The sequence below is a fragment of the Tilletiopsis washingtonensis genome (genome assembly GCF_003144115.1).
Source record: "Tilletiopsis washingtonensis strain MCA 4186 unplaced genomic scaffold FA09scaffold_25, whole genome shotgun sequence".
NCBI lineage: Eukaryota > Fungi > Basidiomycota > Exobasidiomycetes > Entylomatales > Tilletiopsis > Tilletiopsis washingtonensis.
The window spans coordinates 248,576-264,189 of NW_020312022.1; the positions used below are offsets into that span (position 1 = coordinate 248,576).

The following is a 15,614-nucleotide window of genomic DNA, read 5'->3' on the forward strand; positions in this document are numbered from 1 at the left end:
GGGGCGCGGCGCGCGGCGAGGCGAGAACGCCGGCGAGCCGGAGCGCGCTGTGCGGTGCAGATGCAGCATCGTCGCGCGGCGGAGCGATGCTGCCGGTGCCTCGGCTGCTCGCCTCCCGACCCCATCCTCCCCTCGAGCTCCTTCCCCGCCATGTCGCAGTCCGCCAGCAGCAGCAAGGCCGTGCGCCCGGCCAACGCGACGGACGCCGTGCTGGGCGCGTTCAGCAATGTGCCGCCGAACGAGACGCTGGAGCACCTCATCCGCTACCTCGGCACGTGGAGCGGCTTCGACAAGGTGTGTGTGCCTCGAGGGTGCCGTCAGGCTACGCTATTCCCAAGCGTAGCCGCGCTGCGCACTCGCTGACGCTTCCGCTCGGCAGGCCATGATGATCACCCAGTACGGCTCCAAGCTCGTCATTGCCTTCCTGGCGCTGCAGCACGCCCTGCGCGTGCGCCTCGCCGGCACCAAGAGCTTCCACGCAGCCAACGGCGGCTCGAGCGTGGCGGTGCGTGTGCAGCGCCTCGGTGCGCTCGTCGGCAATGCGCGTGTGCTGTACCGCATCTGGGGCCTGCTGCCGATGCTGCAATGGGTGAGTGAGGCTGGCACGACGCGAGGTGGAGGGCAGTAGAGGCGCAGCTTGAGCGAAGTACGCAGCGGTGCGGGGCATCGTGGCCGCCTGTGCTTGCCAACACCAGTCCTGACCGCTCCGCGCAGATGATCAGCATGGAGCGGAACCCGCCGCCGACGCGCCTGCTGCACAACATCGAGCGCATCCAGGGCTGGGCGATGATTATCTACTGCCCGCTCGAGGCCGTGTCGTACCTGGGTGCGCACTCCATCCTGCCCGTCTCTGCGCGCACGCGCGGCAAGATGGACCTGTTCGGCGTGCGATGCTGGGCCGTGTACGTGATCCTGCAGCTGCTGCACCTCGTCGAGGACAACCGGCTGCTGCGTCTGCGTGCCCGCGCCCTCGAGCGCGGCCGCGGCCACCCGACGCCGGCGCGCACTCCGAACACGGAGAAGAAGGTCGACCTTGGCGAGGAGCAGGAGACGACGCGCGGCATGTGGCGCGAGCTCGATGCGCGCAAGGACGCCATCCTCAACCAGCTCTGGGTCAATCTCGGCTACTTGCCGCTCACGGTGCACTGGTGCGTGTGCCGCGCTGCTGTACATCGCAGAGCCCCTTCTCACGTGGCCTTCCGCTGCAGGTCCACGCCCGGCGGCCTCCTCAGCGATGCGTGGGTGGGCTTCTTCGGCACCATTGCCGCCTCGGCGGGCCTGCGTGCCGGCTGGCGGGCCACGGCCAAGCGGCCGGAGCTCGCGGCCAAGTGATGTGTGGGAAGGGGACGGAGGATGGGAGGCGCTCTGCGCTCAACGCATCCGGCTTCAGGCGTGCTCGTATTACGACGGTTTCTCTCACTCGCTGCGCTCACTCGCGCCCTCGCTGTTCTGTGCGGCCTCTGTGCGCGCCGCAATGCCACCTACTACGACTGCAGCTTCGCGCCAGCTCGACGACGTGCGCGGGACGACGGCAGGCGGCGTGCGAGTTGCCTCCCATTTGCTCCACTTCGCGTGGACGGCCACGCAGGCTACCGGCGCTGATACATGGCGAGAAAGGCTTCCTTCTCCTCAAAGCCCAGGTTTGTGCGACGCAGCCGCGAGCTGTGTGTTGAATCTCGTGAGCAGATTCGGAGCTTTGGTCGCGCGTACGTGACGTACAGTGCAGACCACGAGTCAGCGATAGCCTCTTGCGGGCCGCGCTCGGCGCCGCGAACGTCGGCCGACGCTGCCTGGCCCGTCGGTGCCTCTGCTGGATGAAGTACGCGCACGCTGACGCCGCGCGGCAGCGCGATGAGTCCGGCCCAGATGCTGGCGCCAAGTGAGCGCGGCACACTCGTCGTGGCGCTTGGCGACAGCGGCGATGGCGGCTCGTACCTTGGGCTGCGTCAGTCCGGCTCTTCAAAGAACCGTACGCGGAGTGACTCACTTGATTGCGGTGATGTACATGCGCGGCGAGCGCGGCAGATCACGCAGCGCACCCGTGCGCGCATATAGCTCCCGCCAGGTGGTCGGGAAGATCGGTGCCGGGCGTAGCAAGGCGCGGTTATTCGAAGTGACAAGCTGAGCGGCGGTGGTGAGCAGGTGACCAGACACGTTGCTCGTCTGACTCACCTCTGGGAACACCACGCAGGGCGCGTTGGCCTCTTGCAGCGCCTTGTCAAAAGGCTTCACGTCTGCATCGCTGGCGTCACCTTCGAGCGGCGGTCGAGCGACCTGCATCAGGGCGGTCACGAGGCCGACAGCCTTCCAGCCCACCAGGCGCGCCTCGCCGCTGACTTTCTCGCGCAGAGTTTCAGGCATGTATGCGCCCGGACCGCGCTTGCGAGCTGCTCCGCGGGCTGCGGCGGCGGATGGCGGCGGCGCCGAGGGCGAGAGAACCGGCAGCAGGTACGACGGGCATGCGCGGCTAAGCAGCAGCACGTCGATGTACGACGAGTGGTTGGACACGATGAGATCGCCCACGCGTGGAGGCGCACTTGGCGCGGGTGCGTTGCGGCTGTAGACGGGGCGATCAGTATTCACATCGCCCTTCGACTTCTGCTCGAACTCACCCCCTCGTCGCGAGCGAGATCGTTTCTGGCGTCGTGCCGTAGAAGCCCAGCAGCGCCAGCACAACGGGCACGAAGACACTGCGGACCGCTGCCCGGGCCTGCCAGAGCGTGATCAGCGCTGCAATTGCGCCTTCTCCGATCATCGCCTGTGCTCACCCCAAACAGGCCTAGCAACGTCTCCAGCAGCGTCCACAGGAGCACGACGGCGAGAAGCAGGACGCCGCGCGCCGCACCCAGCACGTAGAGGAACGGCAGTGCCAGCAGATGCAGCGCTGATGTGTTTCCAGCAGGCTACAGCGAGCTCAGGTCAGCTCTTGTGTCCTCGCAGCGGTCGCGGCTGCGCCTCTCACTGTGACGGGCGGCAAGAAGACCTGCAGCAGCACATGCGTCAGCACCGGTATGGCGCGGCAATAGGCTGCTCAACGCACCTGGATGCCGGTGCCGGCGTCGCGGAAGCGGCTGAACTTTTCCATGTTGACTCCGAAGCAGATGCGCCTACGACACTGCGGCAGTGGACGAGAGGAGGATGTGGTCGGGAAGCTCGTCCAGCTGGCGCATGCGCTCGCCGAAGTGGAGCGGCGGCGCGGATCTCTCGGCCGGGAGCTGGAGGCGGCACCGCGCCAAAAAAGTGCGCTCGCCTTCCTTCTCGCTGCAGGCACGAAGACGTTGCCCTCTCGCCCTCATCTCCCAGCACGTCGCCTCTCGTCACCACTCCGGCTCGCATCGCCATGCCAGGCGTGCCATCTTCTCTGGCGCTCGCGGGCGTGCGGACGTCCGAGGAGCTCGTGCGCGCCCTCAAGGCGGCCGCCGACCCGCCGGCCGGCCTCTCGATTTCCAAGGTCGAGCTCGCCTCCCTCGCGTGGGTCGACACGGAGCTACACGTGCCAAAGAAGGCACACCTTCTGGCCGACTGGGCGCTCGAGGCGCTTTGCCGTGCTGTTCGCGACTCTTCGCAGGCGCAGGCGCAGGGCAAGGGCAAGGCAAAGGCGGGCAGCAAGCCGTCTGCAGTCCTGGCAGACGCTGCGGTGTGGCAGCTCCTCACCGACGCGAGCGCAGCCATGAGCGCAGCAGAGCGTGCAGCGCTCGCGCAGAGACACTCTACGCTGGCGCTCGTCTCCGCCACGACGCGCAGCTCTGCGCTGCACCGCCTGGCGGTGCTGCGCCCGGCCAGCCTGGCGCTTAAGCGCCTCATTCCAGCTGCCGCTGCGCGTGCACAGCACAACATCGACCTCATCGCAGAGCCTATCACCGCCGTACTCGCTGCGCTGCCTTCGCTTCTGAGCGCATATGCAGAGAGCGGCGTCGATGAGGACTGCCTTGCGCAGAACATCTTCGTGCCGCTCGTGCGGTCGTGGAGCGCTGCGCTGGAGGTCGGCGCCAACAGCAAGAAGGTGGGTCGCTCCTGGCGTATGCGCGACTCCTGGCTGACCGATTTGCATCAGGCGTCCAAGTACTGTCTGAGCAATGTGCTCGCAGTGGCACCTGGTGCGTGGCAGGCTTTGCTCGGCGCGGAAGAAGCGCGGCCGAGAGCTGTCACTCTTCTGCGAGCGTCGCTGCGTCACTTCCTTGCCGAGGCGCTCTTCACCACCGAGCGACTTGCTGCGCTCCTCGCGTCCGCTTCTGCGACGGACGACATCTTTGCCGCTCTGCGCAGTGCCGCTGCGGACAGTGCAGACGCCGCCTCCGACATTCCGGCTCTACTGCCCGAGCTCCTGTCGCTGCTGCAAGGCAAGCTTGCCCAGCATCGTCTCGCTCTCATGCCGGCAGCAGGCCCGAGTGCCGACATCTCTCTTGCCGCAGCGACTGCGGAGCAGATCGCACAGGAGCGCTCGGCCATCTTGCATGCGTTTGTCGAGCCAGCAGCCGAGCTGGTGGAGTCCTTCGCCGGCGCGCACCAGGCATCTACGCGGGCGGCGCTGCTCGAGCAGATCGAGCAGCTGAAGCTCTTCGTGCGCGCTTCCGACGATGCTGCAGCCTGGAAGGCGCTGCTGCGTCGCGCCGGCGCCGCTGCGTCAGCGGACATCGAGCGCAGTGCTGTGCCAGGGGCACAGCTCAAATCTTCTGGCGCTGCTTTGCGCACGATCACGATCTTGCTGCGGCTCGAAGATTCGCTCGCCAAGCCGCTGCTGCCGGCTGTGCTGCGTAGGGTCGCTTCTTCGTCGCGCCAAGACGCAGCAGCTCAAGAGCTGCTCAGTACTCTGGTTGACGGAGCGAGTGCAAGACGTGAAGTGCCGGAGCTTCTGGCACTGATCTGTCAAGCCTTGCAGGCAGCTCCGGTGCAGCACGCCGACGAGGCACTGCCCGCATTGCCGATCTTGCGCGGCGCGCTCTTCTCAGACGACCTTCGGGCCCAGCTCGTCTCGGCGCTCAGCATCTTCATCGCGCCGAGCCAGGTCATGCAGTGCCTGACATCTCTTCGCGAGCACCTCAAGGACCTGGTCACTGCTCTCACCGCGTCTGAAGGCGCCTCTGGCACCGCTTCGCCCGCTGCGTCAAAGCGCCGGAAGACAGCCAGCGGCGCAGGCAAGGCAAGCTCACCGGCTGCCTCGCTGAGCTCAGCGAGTCTCCTCGTGGGCCTTCGCATGGGCGCGCTCATTGTCGACAATCTGCTTCTCCCAGCGCCCATGCGAGAGGAGATCTTCGTTGAACTGCGCCAGCTCTTCGATGCTGTCATCGTGCCGATGTTGGACCGGCCCAGACGCCAAAGCAACGTCGCAGATGACGCAGTGCTCGCTGGAGCTTTGTATCTCCGGCTTGCGATGCTGTCGCGCGCTACAGATGTCCTCGCTGCAGCAGAGCAAGCCTCCCACGACGCTGCCTGGCTAGAGGCTGCGCTGGACGAGCGCGCAGATTACTTCGTCGAGATGCTTCAGCAACAGCCTGCGCCTGAGCTCCTGCTTGCTCTCGCTGCTACGCTCCTGCGACGGGCACAGGCAGACTCTGAGCGCCGAGTCGTCGAGACGCACTACACGAAGATGATCGGCGACGCGCAGCAGCCCCTGGTCAAGTCTCTGCTCAGCGCATGCGAGGCACGTAGCGCGCCCGACGAGCAAGCCTGGCGTGGAGAGGCCCACGGGCTGAGCAAAGGGCAAGAGGGCCCTGCGGTCTGGAGCTCGCTGGCCTGGGACTGGCTGCCAACATTTGAGTGAGCTGGCCGAGTCTCCTTTCCGCATGGCACTTCGCTGACTGTCACTTGCCTGTAGACGAATTGCTGGCTCCGACGTGCTCGAGCTGTTCTGCTCCAGCGTCATCATTCCAACCCTGCACTCGAGCAGTCCGGCGTCCGGGCTTGCTTCGATCAGCGCCCTACTGGCTCGCAGCGCCTCGTTCCTCGAGTCGCCGCGGTGGCGCGCTGCGCTCATGAAGGAAGGCGAACGTCTGGCCCAAAGCGAGCTCACTGAGAGCGCAGGTGTCGCGCTGGCCACGCAGCTTGCGCTCGCTCGCTTCCCGGTCGACTATCTTCCGGCTGCGCAGCAGCAGACCTTCGCAGGGCACGCCGCGAGGACTGACGCGCAGATCGCCCGGGCGCCACGAGACATGCCGGCTGGCGGAGAACCCGGCGCAGCCAATGCGGTCACGCAGTCGCTCTGGGCCGAGCTGCGGACCTTCCAGGCGCGTCTGGTGGAGGCGACCTCGGCAAGAGCGACCAGCGACGTGCTGTCTGACGATCTAGCAGTGCGTCTGTGCGAATCTGCCGAATTTGCTTGACTGCTGACGCTTTCATCAGACTCTCCTTCTCGACCTTGTCGATCCAGCGAAGCTTCCGGCGGAAATTTCCGACGCTCTCCACAGTGCGACGCTCCGGCTCTTCGATGCCCGTGTGCGCGCTCTCGTGCAGCGCGCGCTGACCGCGCCGATCAGCGCTACGGGTGCTGGACCGTGGAGCAGCTTGCTGCACGTCGACGGTCAGCTCGCCGCAGGCTTGAGTTCGACCGACTCGGCCCGCTCTGTGCAGTCGGCTGCTCGCGTGCACCTGCTCGAGCTTCTTCTCGAAGCCGCTGGCAGCGGCACGACTGGCGCAGGCAAGAGCAAGCAGATTCCTGCGCACGTGCTGGTGCCCTTTGCCACCTCATCGCCATGCTCCGCATCTGCGACTGCAGAGAAGCTCGCACGCACGGAGTCCGGGCTGAAGAGCGGAGGCACCGCCGGTCTGCTCGATGCCGCACACGAGCTGCGCACTCTCGCAGCACGTCTGCGGCTCAGCCAGCTGGCAACTCCAGAGACGCTGGAGGCGACGCAGGCCGTCGCTGTCGACGTCGTCCGATTCTTGGCGCGCTCGACGGTGCTGTTGCCTGTCACTGCAGTCCTCGCACAGAGCAATGAGCGACAGTCTGCGTCTCAAGCAGCTGCGGAGCTGCTGCGACTCTTCGCTGTCTGCCTGCGACTCTTCAAGGAGACTGGCGAGCACGTGCAGCTCGGCAACGGAGACTCGCTCGACGCAACAATGGCCTCGCCCAGCCAGATGCCCGAGGATCTGAGTGCCAGGGTGGCGCTGACGTTCAGCGCCCTGCTGACGGCGCTTGACGACCAAGGTGCGTCGTGGTCCTGCCTCTGCCTTGCGGCCTGCTAAGCTGACCACCTTTCAACAGCCACTGCGGACATCCTCATGACTCAGTTTGCGGACTGTTCGGTAGCCACCACGCCGGCGTCCTACGACGCTGCGCTCGAAGCCGTGACAGGCACTCTGGCCGGATCTGCAGCGATGAACAAGGACGAGGCGGCCGCATTGCTCGACACTGTCGGCGTCATGCTGCGCCACGGCCCCGAAGGTGCGCTGCACGATGGCCCTCCGGCCTTTGACCATGCTGACAACGAAGCTCAGGCACACTCGCGATCGCTCAGCGACACTGGTCGCGCCTCGTTGGCGAGCTGCATCCTCTCATCGCAGAGCAGTCGTCTGTCATTCTCACGGCGCTGCGCACCATCGAGCAGGTGTGCTCAGGCAAGGCCATGCTCCTGCGGTCGCCCGATGTTGGCCAGCTCTTTGCCCTGCTCGGCGCCTTGCTCGGCGCGCGCGAGCAGCCTGAGAGCTCAAGTATCGCCTCGGAAGGTCCGCAGATCTTCAGCGCGCTCGTGGCCATCCTCGAGTCGGTCGTGCGCCTGCGCGCAGACCTCGTCTCGCCGCTTCTGCCGCACCTAACTGCGCTGCTGTCGCAGCTCGTGGGCCCCTTCCCGACGCTGCGAGCACAGATCGGTGCAGGCCACGCAGCTGCCGTCACCTCGCGAATGCCCGCGTGGCTAGACATCGCACGGGCTCCTCTCGGTCCGCAGGAGGCGCGCGCCCTAGCACGTCTCCTGACCTCGCTCAACACCAAGTCCGTGGCGCTGCCGCAGTCGCTGCAGCGCAAGTCCAAGGCGGCCGCCAGCGGTTCCGGAGAGCGCTCCGCCAAGGTGACGAGCCTGTCGAAGGCCCTGTCGAAGCACGCGCCTTACGTGCTCGCCGCGCACGTCCGCACACTGGTGCACCCTTCAACGCACGTCAGCATGACGGTGCGCCAGGAGCTGCGCGCCGGCCTGTATGCGCTCTGCGACGTGACGGGCACGCACGAGCGCGACGCGCTCATGCTGGCGCACCTCGACTCGGGTGAGCGTGCCGTGCTCAAGTCGCTCTGGGCCGAGTGGGAGGCGCAGCGCTACCGCGGCGCGTGAATCCGGCAGCCAATAGATAGCCATTCACCTGTTACGCGCACGAGGCGCAAGGCCTACTGCAGCGCGCTGATGGCCTTGTCCGTGAGCTCAAGCACCTCGTGGATGTCGGCGCGTTGCCGCGGGTCGAGGACGAGGCAGCGGCGGATGATCTCCTTTGACGCCTCGGAGAAGGCGGCATTGCCGGCGTCGGGGAACTTCCAGCTGCCCGACTGCACGGCCATGGCGATGGAGCCGCCCTGCTCGACGAGCTGTGGCGTCTCGAATGGCGAGTAGCCGTACAGCATCGCGTAGTACTGCAAGCGAAGGTTAGCCGGTGCCAGCGCGGCCTGTGAGAACGCGACGCACAGTGCAGCCCAGCGACCAGATGTCGACCTTCTCGTCCAGCACGGCATCCGTCTTGACGTCGAACAGCTCCGGCGCGCGGTACGGCATGGAGCTGTGCTCTGCGGCAACGTCCTAAGCGCATTTGCGTCAGCCCTCTGCCTCGTGCCATGCTTCAGCGCAGAAGCTGACCTGCTGAATGATGGCCTCGCGCCGGCTCTTGATCTCGATGCGCGCACGGCACGCAGAGCCAAAGTCCATGATGACGGCTAATGGCTCGCCGGATCCTGATGACGTCGGCGCAATCATGATGTTGCTGCACGCGGCGCATCAGCACCGGCACTCGCAGGCGCTGGGCCGTCATGGCACTCACGCTGGCTTGATATCTCGATGCGCCCACGCGCAGAGGTCGCCGCCCTTGCCTACCGGCCCATCGCTGGAGGGCACAGCCGATCCCTCCATCCGCGGCGGCTTTGGCGGGTACGCAGCCTCTCCCGAGTCGTCCTGGCCGGGCAGCAGGCGCCGCTCGTCCTCCTCGCCATGCTCCTCGTCCTCCGCCGCGGCAGCCTCAACGTCGGCCGGCGCGGCTCCAGGCTGGGCGCCGACGTCAGGCAGGCGCCATGTATGCATGCTCTTGAGGCCCTCTGCTGCGCCACGGAAGAGGCGCAGACTGCTGGCCTCGTCCGCCGTCTCGCCGCGCACGGCACGCGCGGCCAGAGCATCCTGCAGCGTGCCGCGGCAGAGCGGCAGGAACAGATAGACAGTGTGCCCGTCGGCCGTCTGCTCCACGCACGAGTCGAGTAGCCGGATCGTGTGCGGCGAGCGGAAGCGGCGTGTCGTCTCGATCTCGGAGAGCGCAAGGCGGAGCGTAGGCGTGCCGGATGGGCATCGCATCTGTGAGAGCCAGTCAGCCCAAGCCAGCGCATGAGAGAGGCAAGAGACAGATACACCTCCACTCTGAGGATCGCGCATGTAGCGACCAGGGGGCCTGCCATTCCACACCCGACACAGACGCCTCTCACATCCCGCTACGCACCACTTTGAGGGCAAACTCGCGCCCGCTCTCGCGATCGCGCGCCAGGTAGACGAAGCTGACGGCGCCCTCGCCCAGGAGGCGCACGAGCACGACGGCGCGGCCATTGAGCTTGAGCGAGGTGCCACCGGGCACTGCGCCGCCGCTGCCGCCATCTCCGCCGCCGCTGCCGCCCAGCGCACTGCCGGCGCCGCCGCCGCGGCCCGAGAGGTCGGCGCAGCAGGGCAGCAGCGAGGCGAGGGCGTAGAGCGTGTCCTGCAGCGTCGAGATGGGCGAGAAGCCCTGCGAGCTGCTGCCGCCGCGTGAGAGAGAGCCGTAGCCGGACATGGCGCCTGGCAGGGAGGTGTGTGAGAGGTTGCGCTGGGAGGTGTTGGTGTCGTGAGCCACGCTGCGCTGCGCCGAAGGCGCATTCGATGCGCGCGCGCCTCACGCGGCCCCTGTGGCTGTGGCGCGTGCACGTTCGTAGTGCTGGCGCCGCGCCGCGCTCCGCTCCCAGCGCTCAAATCGGGCTTGGCTGCCGCCACTTGTCAACGCAAGGCATTCGATCACCTCTCACAGGCTTGTGTGCAGCATTCATGATGATTTTGCGCTCCAAAAGCGGGCGGCAGCCCTGCAAGAGTTCCGGAGAGAAGCTTGGCGCTGCCCCTCCAGGGCGACACGGCGGCGGACGCATCACGTGACGCCGGACGCGCTGCCCTCATCGCTGCGCTGAGACGCGGCGCAGATGGCGGCGACCTTCCTTCCCTCCACCAATCCGCCGCCTTGTCACCGGCACCGCTCGCTCATCTCGCATTCTGACTTCTGGCTCTCGGCCTCCCGAAGCGCTCGACCTTCCCGCGCGCACGACAACCACCCCGCCGCGATGGTGTGTGGCCCATTCGCGCCTCTTGCTCAGCCGCGCGTGCTGACTCGCGCCTTTCTTTCAGCCGCCGACCAAGCCTGCGGGCGGTAAGATGATGTGAGTGACAACGGCACAGCGATGCACTAGCATGTGTGCTCACTGTGTGCGTGCTGCAGGGGCCTCATCAACTACCGTCTCCGCATCACCATGGACGATGGCCGCCAGCTCACGGGCCAGATGCTCGCCTTCGACGCACACATGAACCTGGTCATGGCCGAGAGTGCGTTACCACACAACGCAAACCCGCAGTGCGCCTGCTCACAATCTGCGTTCTCTCACAGCGGAAGAGTTCCGACGCCTAAAGCGCAAGGGCGGCAAGAAGCGCAAGCAGGGTCCGGAGGAGGGCGACGATGGCGACGACGCCGTGCCCGTGCCCGAGCCGGAGCAGAAGCGCACGCTCGGCCTTATCATCCTGCGCGGCGAGAGCATCGTCTCGCTTAGTGTGGAGGGTCCGCCGCCGGCGGAGAAGACGCCTAGTGGCCCAGGGGTGAGTGCAGAGTGGAGCAGCGCAGCGTTGGGTGTCGGGCCAGGGTTGGAGCTGTCTGTGGTGGTACGCATGTCTTGGACATGCTAGGATGGCTAGACGAGGGATGCTGCGAGATGTGCGGGTGATGAGATGCTGCGCACTCTAGGGATGACGTCCTCGAATGTTGCTGCAGCTAGGCTGCCGGCTAGCAGCTCGCGCAAGCGATGAGAGCTCTGCATGCTGCTGCACTGCCCGCTTCGGCTTGCTCGCCGGGCCGTGACGATTGTCCAGGCCAGGCGCAAGGGCCTGCTTCGCGTTCTCCTGCCCGCGGTCTCAAGCTGACCTCTGCTTGCACAGCTCGCTGCTGGACCTGGTCGCGGCGCTCCGGCTGGCCGCGGCATGGGTCTTGCCGCGCCTCCGGGCATGCCGGCTCCCGGCATGGCTGCACGGCCCATGGCCTACGCGCGTCCCCCGGGCATGGGCGCGCCGCCGCCGGGCATGCCTGGCATGCCTACAGGCCCACCGCCGGGCATGCCGGCCGGCTTTGGCCCACCGCCGGGCTTCGGCCCGCCGCCGGGCATGCCTGCTGGTCCGCCGCCGGGCTTCCCGGGTGCTGGATTCCAGCCGCCGCCGGGGTGGGTGACTCGAGCAGCAGCAGGATGTCGACCGGGCTTGCTGACTTGCTTCCCTTTTCAGATTCCCCATGCCGCCGCGATAGGCGCCTCTCCGATCCCTCATGCCGCCACTGCAGCGCACCTGCGCTTCTCCTTCTCATCTCGCTCTTCTAAGCTGTCTCGTTCTTTCGCACGCCAACAAAATGACTACCGCTTCGAATCGCACGTAGCGCGTGGCGCAGACGCGCTCGCGTCGTGACGCAATGGTGACATTCAAGTCGAGGAGGAAAGGCCGGGAAGAGGTATGCAGGGCAGAGTGGTCGGGCGGGCTCGCGTGGCAGTCGAGGTGAGAAGCTGCCCCGGACGTCAAAGCTTGGCGCGCCGCAGCCGCTGCGTGCCCATGATGGGACAGCGCGCCTGCTGCTGAGTCTCGTGCGCCGCCGCCAGCGGCAGGATGCCGAGCCAGGCGCCCTCCCAAGCGTCGACGAGCGGGCACTCGCGCTGCATCGGCACGCTGCGTGGCTTGCCTCCCTCGGCCGGCGCTGCTCCGCCGATGTCGAGCTGCCACGCCGACGAGAGCGGCTCTTCAGGCAGCGGAGCGCCAAGTCCAAGGTCGAGGCGCGCAAACGTGACGTGCGTCTGCGCCGCTCGCAGCACGCCAGCGGCTCGCAGGTGCGCCACGAGTGCATCGTGTGCGTGCAGCTGGTGCATGCTGCGCTCCGTGTCGGGCCGCCGTCGGCGCTCGGGCTCGGGCTGGAAGGCGAACTGCTGCAGCTGCTCGGCGTACGCGGAGGAGAAGTAGCGCGGTGCGGGTGCTGATGTTGCCAAGCGGCGTTGAGAGGAAGTGCTAGACTCGGACGGGGACAGCTCGAGAGGCGTGTGCAGCACGAAGCGGTTGAGCGACGCTCGCGGCGCGTCCTGTCGTGGCGCTGCGTGAGCGGACAGATCCTTGCAGAGCCGGCAGCGAGACTCACCCGAGCGAACGTCGTCTGCGGCCCATGCTTCTCGCCCTGCCGAGCGCCAGCGCGCTTGCCTCTGCCGCTGCTCAGACGCCTGGCGTGAGCAGCCGGCCTTGCTGCTCAGCGGGACCGCGGCGCCGCTCACCTGGTCGTGCGTGCAGCGTTCTGTCGCGCCAGACGACGCGCCAGGAGCATCTCGAGGCGGTCCGCCTGGCCGTCGACGGCCTCGAGGAGCGTGGTGAGGTACATGCTGCTGAGACGAAGATGAGGAGGTGGTGGTGGATGGTGAGCACGCCTACTGGCAGCCATCCACGCGGTGCGCATTGCCAATGGCCCACGGCATGCTTCGCGCCTCGACTCGTCTCCTGCTCGCTGCCAGCTGGCATCTCCCTGGCCTTGCAGCCCGCACGCAGCGCAGGCGCAGAGCTAGAACGCTAATGTGGTGGACAAGCGAGCGGCCAGGCCCGTGCGTGCGACACGTCGCTGCTCAGGTGCCCCTGCCTCGGGACGCGAGCTCGCGTGTAGAGTGCGGGGCCAGAATGCGGTGCACCCGCGGGGCAGGGGCTCGAGTGCACACACACCTCTGTGAGGCCGCGGGGCGCGGACGCTTCGCCGGCGCAGCGGCAGCGCAGACAGCACGCACCACCACGACGAGCGAGAGAGGCGAGGTGCGGCTGTCGTGCCGCTGCCTGCCGCTGTCGCTGTCGCTGAGGCGCGGCGGCGGGGCTCGGCAGCGGCAGCCGCGGCGCGCTGAACTGCGGGGAAGTGCGGGGTGCAGGCAGCCGGGTGCTGCCGCTCTGCGGGCGCCTTCCCACTCTCACACTCAGACTCTGCTTGCACCCCGTTCAACACTCCAGAGCGGCAGGCGCAGGCTCGCCTCCGCGTCTGCCGCTGCAGCACCAGTGCCGCCATCCTGGCTCGCGCCCCGGAGGCGCTCAGCAGGCCGGTGAAGCCACCTGCGACAGCACCGTCGTCGAGACGTGCACGTGCGCGTCAGAGCCATCGGCTGGCAACGGCAGGTGCTCGCTCTCGCGTACCCTTATTTGCAGACTACTCGAACAAGAAGAAACGGCCAGCCGCAGTCTTGTCCGGTTGACATCGATGATGACAGGTCGACTCTGCCGTTGTCGCCGGCAGGCGGAGACGGGCGCTGGCGCTCCTCGACAAGCGCAGGGGAGTGGACTCTCTCGCTGCTGTCCTGCGCGGACATTTTCACGTGATCTGGCGCTGTCGGCCGACGAGCTGCATCGAGAGCTGAGCTCGAGGACAAGGAAGCACGCCGGTGAGCCGTGCGGCCAGCCTGATGCCTGGCGCTGCCCGTGCGGCGGCAACAGCGCTTCTTCGAAGCAAACAGTCGAGCGAGATTCCAGTTCTGCGCCGACGACCACCCTGCACGGCGCTGCGACGTCGGCTTCTGCTGCTCGGGCGAGAAGCTGGGCATCATGCGTGGCCCATCCTGCGCTTCCCATTCCCATGCGCAGACTCACGCTCACCTTTGCACGCCAAAGCCGACGCGGGAGTGCGCTGAACACGAAAGGACAAAGGAGGGTGACGGTCCCGCGTCGCATGATCCCTCAGTCACCACGCGAGATGCCGCACCACGCATCCGCGTCGGCGTCGGAGCAGGGTCAGCGCTTCGCGTCCCTGCGCAACCCCGCTCCGATACCCCTCGGCGTGCAGCGGGGCGTGCCTTGCGTAGCCATGGGAAGCATCAAGATGGGCGGTATTGCGAGCGGCTCGAACAGCCGCCCAGGTACCTGAGCGGACGCTCGGTGAGATCTGCCGAACCAGATCCCTCCGAGCCGGATCGCTCCGCTCCGTCGTCGGCTCCGCCCCGTCTTGGCTTTGCGGCGCAGCAAGAAGTAGTGCCGCAGCCGAGAGGGAAGCCCGATGGCCGACAGCTCCCACCGCCCTGCCATGCTGCAGCTGCTGCCGAGCCGGCACGCTGCACCGCTCGCCTCCGCCGATACTGCGTGCTGCGTCTGAGCGTCGCGGGCGCGGCAGCGCTCGGCCAAGTCTGCACACGTGCTTTGAGCGCAACCTCGAGCCTGCAGCTGCACGTCGGGAGTGCCATGTCCGCGACACACGACGGCGTCAGGCTGCGGATGACAGCAGCGGCAGCAGGCGCAGCCTTGGCCGCTGTGCGGCGCAGTTTGCCCGGCGAGCCCCGAGAGTCGTGGGCCCGCTGGATCGGGTTGCGCCCGCTGCGGCTTGCGCGTGTGCACGGCTCAGCGAGCGTGCGAGCTGCGTCTGCACGCTGCAGCGCTGGCCTGGCCGCCTGCAGCAGCCTGGGACCCGCCTGGCCCAGAAGGTCGCCCTCGGCATGCTGTCCGCGAGGCCTGGACGTGCGTCTAGGCTGCGGCCGCCGTGTGTCTCGCACCACGGGCTGCTCCCGCGCCAGCGCCGCAGCGGGCTACTCTACTGCAGGCGCGTACGGTATTCCGTAGCCCAGCCCTCGCAGCGGCGCACGCACCGTGCAGCCCTGCTCGGCAGCGAGCTGCACCTCGTCGTCGAGAAACCGAGCGCGATCCGCGGCTGCTTGCGACAGACGCTCCATTGCCGATGCCGCAAGCTAGCGGACGATGCCCTTAGCACTCTCTGTCCGACGGAAGCAAGGCAGCGAGCGGCGAAGATGTGTGTGCTTGTTTCATGGGAAAGAAGGCCCTGCGTCCGCCATCCGCCGTTGCTCTCTTCGCCCTCTCTCAGCGGCAGGTCAGCAGCGGCGGGGCCTGTGCGGCAAGGCAGCTCTTTCGCATGACACCGTGCTGCGCAAGGCTGCAGGACCTGGCGGACGCCGTGGCTGGCTCCTGGGCAGCCGTCGGGGCGCGCGCCACGTGCTTAGCTCAATGACGGCGCGGGGCCGACGTCGGCGCCGGGGGCGGACGAGGTGAGGGCTGGATGTTCACATGGCCCCTCGCCCCCAGATTGGCCCGGCGCCGGCACGTCGTCGCTAGCGCCGGAGCGGACGGCGAAAGTGGCAGCGGCCGGTCCACCCATGGGAGCGGGCGCGGGCCAACTCGACGCGGTGCCGGCGCTGCCATGCATGTTCATGGCACCGC

The 15,614-nt window shown here is 67.4% G+C and overlaps 9 protein-coding genes across 9 annotated transcripts; 6 read left to right on the plus strand and 3 right to left on the minus strand.

The window, feature by feature from the left end:
• Window positions 1-150: 150 nt before the first annotated feature.
• On the plus strand, window positions 151-1,591 carry FA09DRAFT_323186 (hypothetical protein; the record flags this gene model as incomplete). The annotated part of the gene is made up of 4 exons (XM_025741079.1): window positions 151-294; window positions 380-589; window positions 715-1,148; window positions 1,209-1,591. The coding sequence occupies 4 exons, from the start codon at window positions 151-153 to the stop codon at window positions 1,330-1,332; spliced, it is 912 nt and encodes a 303-aa protein (XP_025595337.1). The 3' UTR covers window positions 1,333-1,591.
• FA09DRAFT_332468 (hypothetical protein) lies at window positions 1,342-3,141 on the minus strand. Its single transcript, XM_025743465.1, has 8 exons — window positions 3,041-3,141; window positions 2,963-2,983; window positions 2,769-2,903; window positions 2,613-2,710; window positions 2,173-2,557; window positions 1,988-2,121; window positions 1,720-1,935; window positions 1,342-1,662 (listed from the first exon to the last, which is right to left on the minus strand). Exons 1-8 carry the CDS (start codon window positions 3,083-3,085, stop codon window positions 1,590-1,592), a joined length of 1,107 nt encoding a protein of 368 aa, XP_025595338.1. The 5' UTR covers window positions 3,086-3,141; the 3' UTR covers window positions 1,342-1,589.
• A 135-nt stretch (window positions 3,142-3,276) lies between these two features.
• Window positions 3,277-8,022, plus strand: FA09DRAFT_158882 (hypothetical protein). Its single transcript, XM_025739226.1, has 5 exons — window positions 3,277-4,003; window positions 4,055-5,757; window positions 5,816-6,287; window positions 6,340-7,144; window positions 7,202-8,022. Exons 1-5 carry the CDS (start codon window positions 3,341-3,343, stop codon window positions 7,750-7,752), a joined length of 4,194 nt encoding a protein of 1,397 aa, XP_025595339.1. The 5' UTR covers window positions 3,277-3,340; the 3' UTR covers window positions 7,753-8,022.
• On the plus strand, window positions 7,839-8,261 carry FA09DRAFT_302131 (hypothetical protein; the record flags this gene model as incomplete). The annotated part of the gene is made up of 2 exons (XM_025740393.1): window positions 7,839-7,945; window positions 7,979-8,261. 2 exons carry the CDS (start codon window positions 7,839-7,841, stop codon window positions 8,259-8,261), a joined length of 390 nt encoding a protein of 129 aa, XP_025595340.1.
• A 53-nt stretch (window positions 8,262-8,314) lies between these two features.
• FA09DRAFT_283287 (kinase-like protein) lies at window positions 8,315-9,747 on the minus strand (the record flags this gene model as incomplete). The annotated part of the gene is made up of 5 exons (XM_025739846.1): window positions 8,315-8,554; window positions 8,607-8,717; window positions 8,775-8,898; window positions 8,956-9,476; window positions 9,619-9,747. Coding segments are annotated over 5 exons (1,125 nt in total), but the record flags the coding sequence as incomplete, so codon positions are not given.
• A 730-nt stretch (window positions 9,748-10,477) lies between these two features.
• Window positions 10,478-11,700, plus strand: FA09DRAFT_335488 (Sm-like ribonucleo protein; the record flags this gene model as incomplete). Its single annotated transcript, XM_025743771.1, has 6 exons — window positions 10,478-10,480; window positions 10,542-10,573; window positions 10,633-10,736; window positions 10,798-11,003; window positions 11,340-11,617; window positions 11,679-11,700. 6 exons carry the CDS (start codon window positions 10,478-10,480, stop codon window positions 11,698-11,700), a joined length of 645 nt encoding a protein of 214 aa, XP_025595342.1.
• Window positions 11,701-11,851: 151 nt separating this feature from the next.
• Window positions 11,852-12,825, minus strand: FA09DRAFT_363230 (hypothetical protein). The gene is made up of 3 exons (XM_025745565.1): window positions 12,701-12,825; window positions 12,571-12,637; window positions 11,852-12,514 (listed from the first exon to the last, which is right to left on the minus strand). Exons 1-3 carry the CDS (start codon window positions 12,802-12,804, stop codon window positions 11,963-11,965), a joined length of 723 nt encoding a protein of 240 aa, XP_025595343.1. The 5' UTR covers window positions 12,805-12,825; the 3' UTR covers window positions 11,852-11,962.
• FA09DRAFT_158941 (hypothetical protein) lies at window positions 12,581-13,773 on the plus strand. Its single transcript, XM_025739228.1, has one exon. The coding sequence runs from the start codon at window positions 12,885-12,887 to the stop codon at window positions 13,503-13,505; it is 621 nt and encodes a 206-aa protein (XP_025595344.1). The 5' UTR covers window positions 12,581-12,884; the 3' UTR covers window positions 13,506-13,773.
• FA09DRAFT_158935 (hypothetical protein) lies at window positions 13,752-15,276 on the plus strand. The gene has a single exon (XM_025739227.1). It carries the CDS (start codon window positions 13,998-14,000, stop codon window positions 15,000-15,002), a length of 1,005 nt encoding a protein of 334 aa, XP_025595345.1. The 5' UTR covers window positions 13,752-13,997; the 3' UTR covers window positions 15,003-15,276.
• Window positions 15,277-15,614: the final 338 nt, after the last annotated feature.

Bases quoted from the DNA above. Each gene is read 5' to 3' on its own strand.
- FA09DRAFT_363230 (XM_025745565.1), bottom strand. From the start codon at position 12,804: ATGTACCTCACCACGCTCCTCGAGGCCGTCGACGGCCAGGCGGACCGC. The intron at 12,638-12,700 runs GTGAGCGGCGCC...GCGTCTGAGCAG, and splicing joins AACGCTGCACGCACGACCAG to CGGCAGAGGCAAGCGCGCTG. The intron at 12,515-12,570 runs GTGAGTCTCGCT...GCGCCACGACAG, and splicing joins CGCAGACGACGTTCGCTCGG to GACGCGCCGCGAGCGTCGCT.
- FA09DRAFT_158935 (XM_025739227.1), top strand. From the start codon at position 13,998: ATGCGTGGCCCATCCTGCGCTTCCCATTCCCATGCGCAGACTCACGCT.
- FA09DRAFT_332468 (XM_025743465.1), bottom strand. From the start codon at position 3,085: ATGGAAAAGTTCAGCCGCTTCCGCGACGCCGGCACCGGCATCCAG. The intron at 2,984-3,040 runs GTGCGTTGAGCA...GTGCTGCTGCAG, and splicing joins ACGCCGGCACCGGCATCCAG to GTCTTCTTGCCGCCCGTCAC. The intron at 1,936-1,987 runs GTGAGTCACTCC...ACGCAGCCCAAG, and splicing joins ATGTACATCACCGCAATCAA to GTACGAGCCGCCATCGCCGC.
- FA09DRAFT_158941 (XM_025739228.1), top strand. From the start codon at position 12,885: ATGGCCCACGGCATGCTTCGCGCCTCGACTCGTCTCCTGCTCGCTGCC.
- FA09DRAFT_158882 (XM_025739226.1), top strand. From the start codon at position 3,341: ATGCCAGGCGTGCCATCTTCTCTGGCGCTCGCGGGCGTGCGGACGTCC. The intron at 6,288-6,339 runs GTGCGTCTGTGC...CGCTTTCATCAG, and splicing joins TGCTGTCTGACGATCTAGCA to ACTCTCCTTCTCGACCTTGT. The intron at 7,145-7,201 runs GTGCGTCGTGGT...ACCTTTCAACAG, and splicing joins GACGGCGCTTGACGACCAAG to CCACTGCGGACATCCTCATG.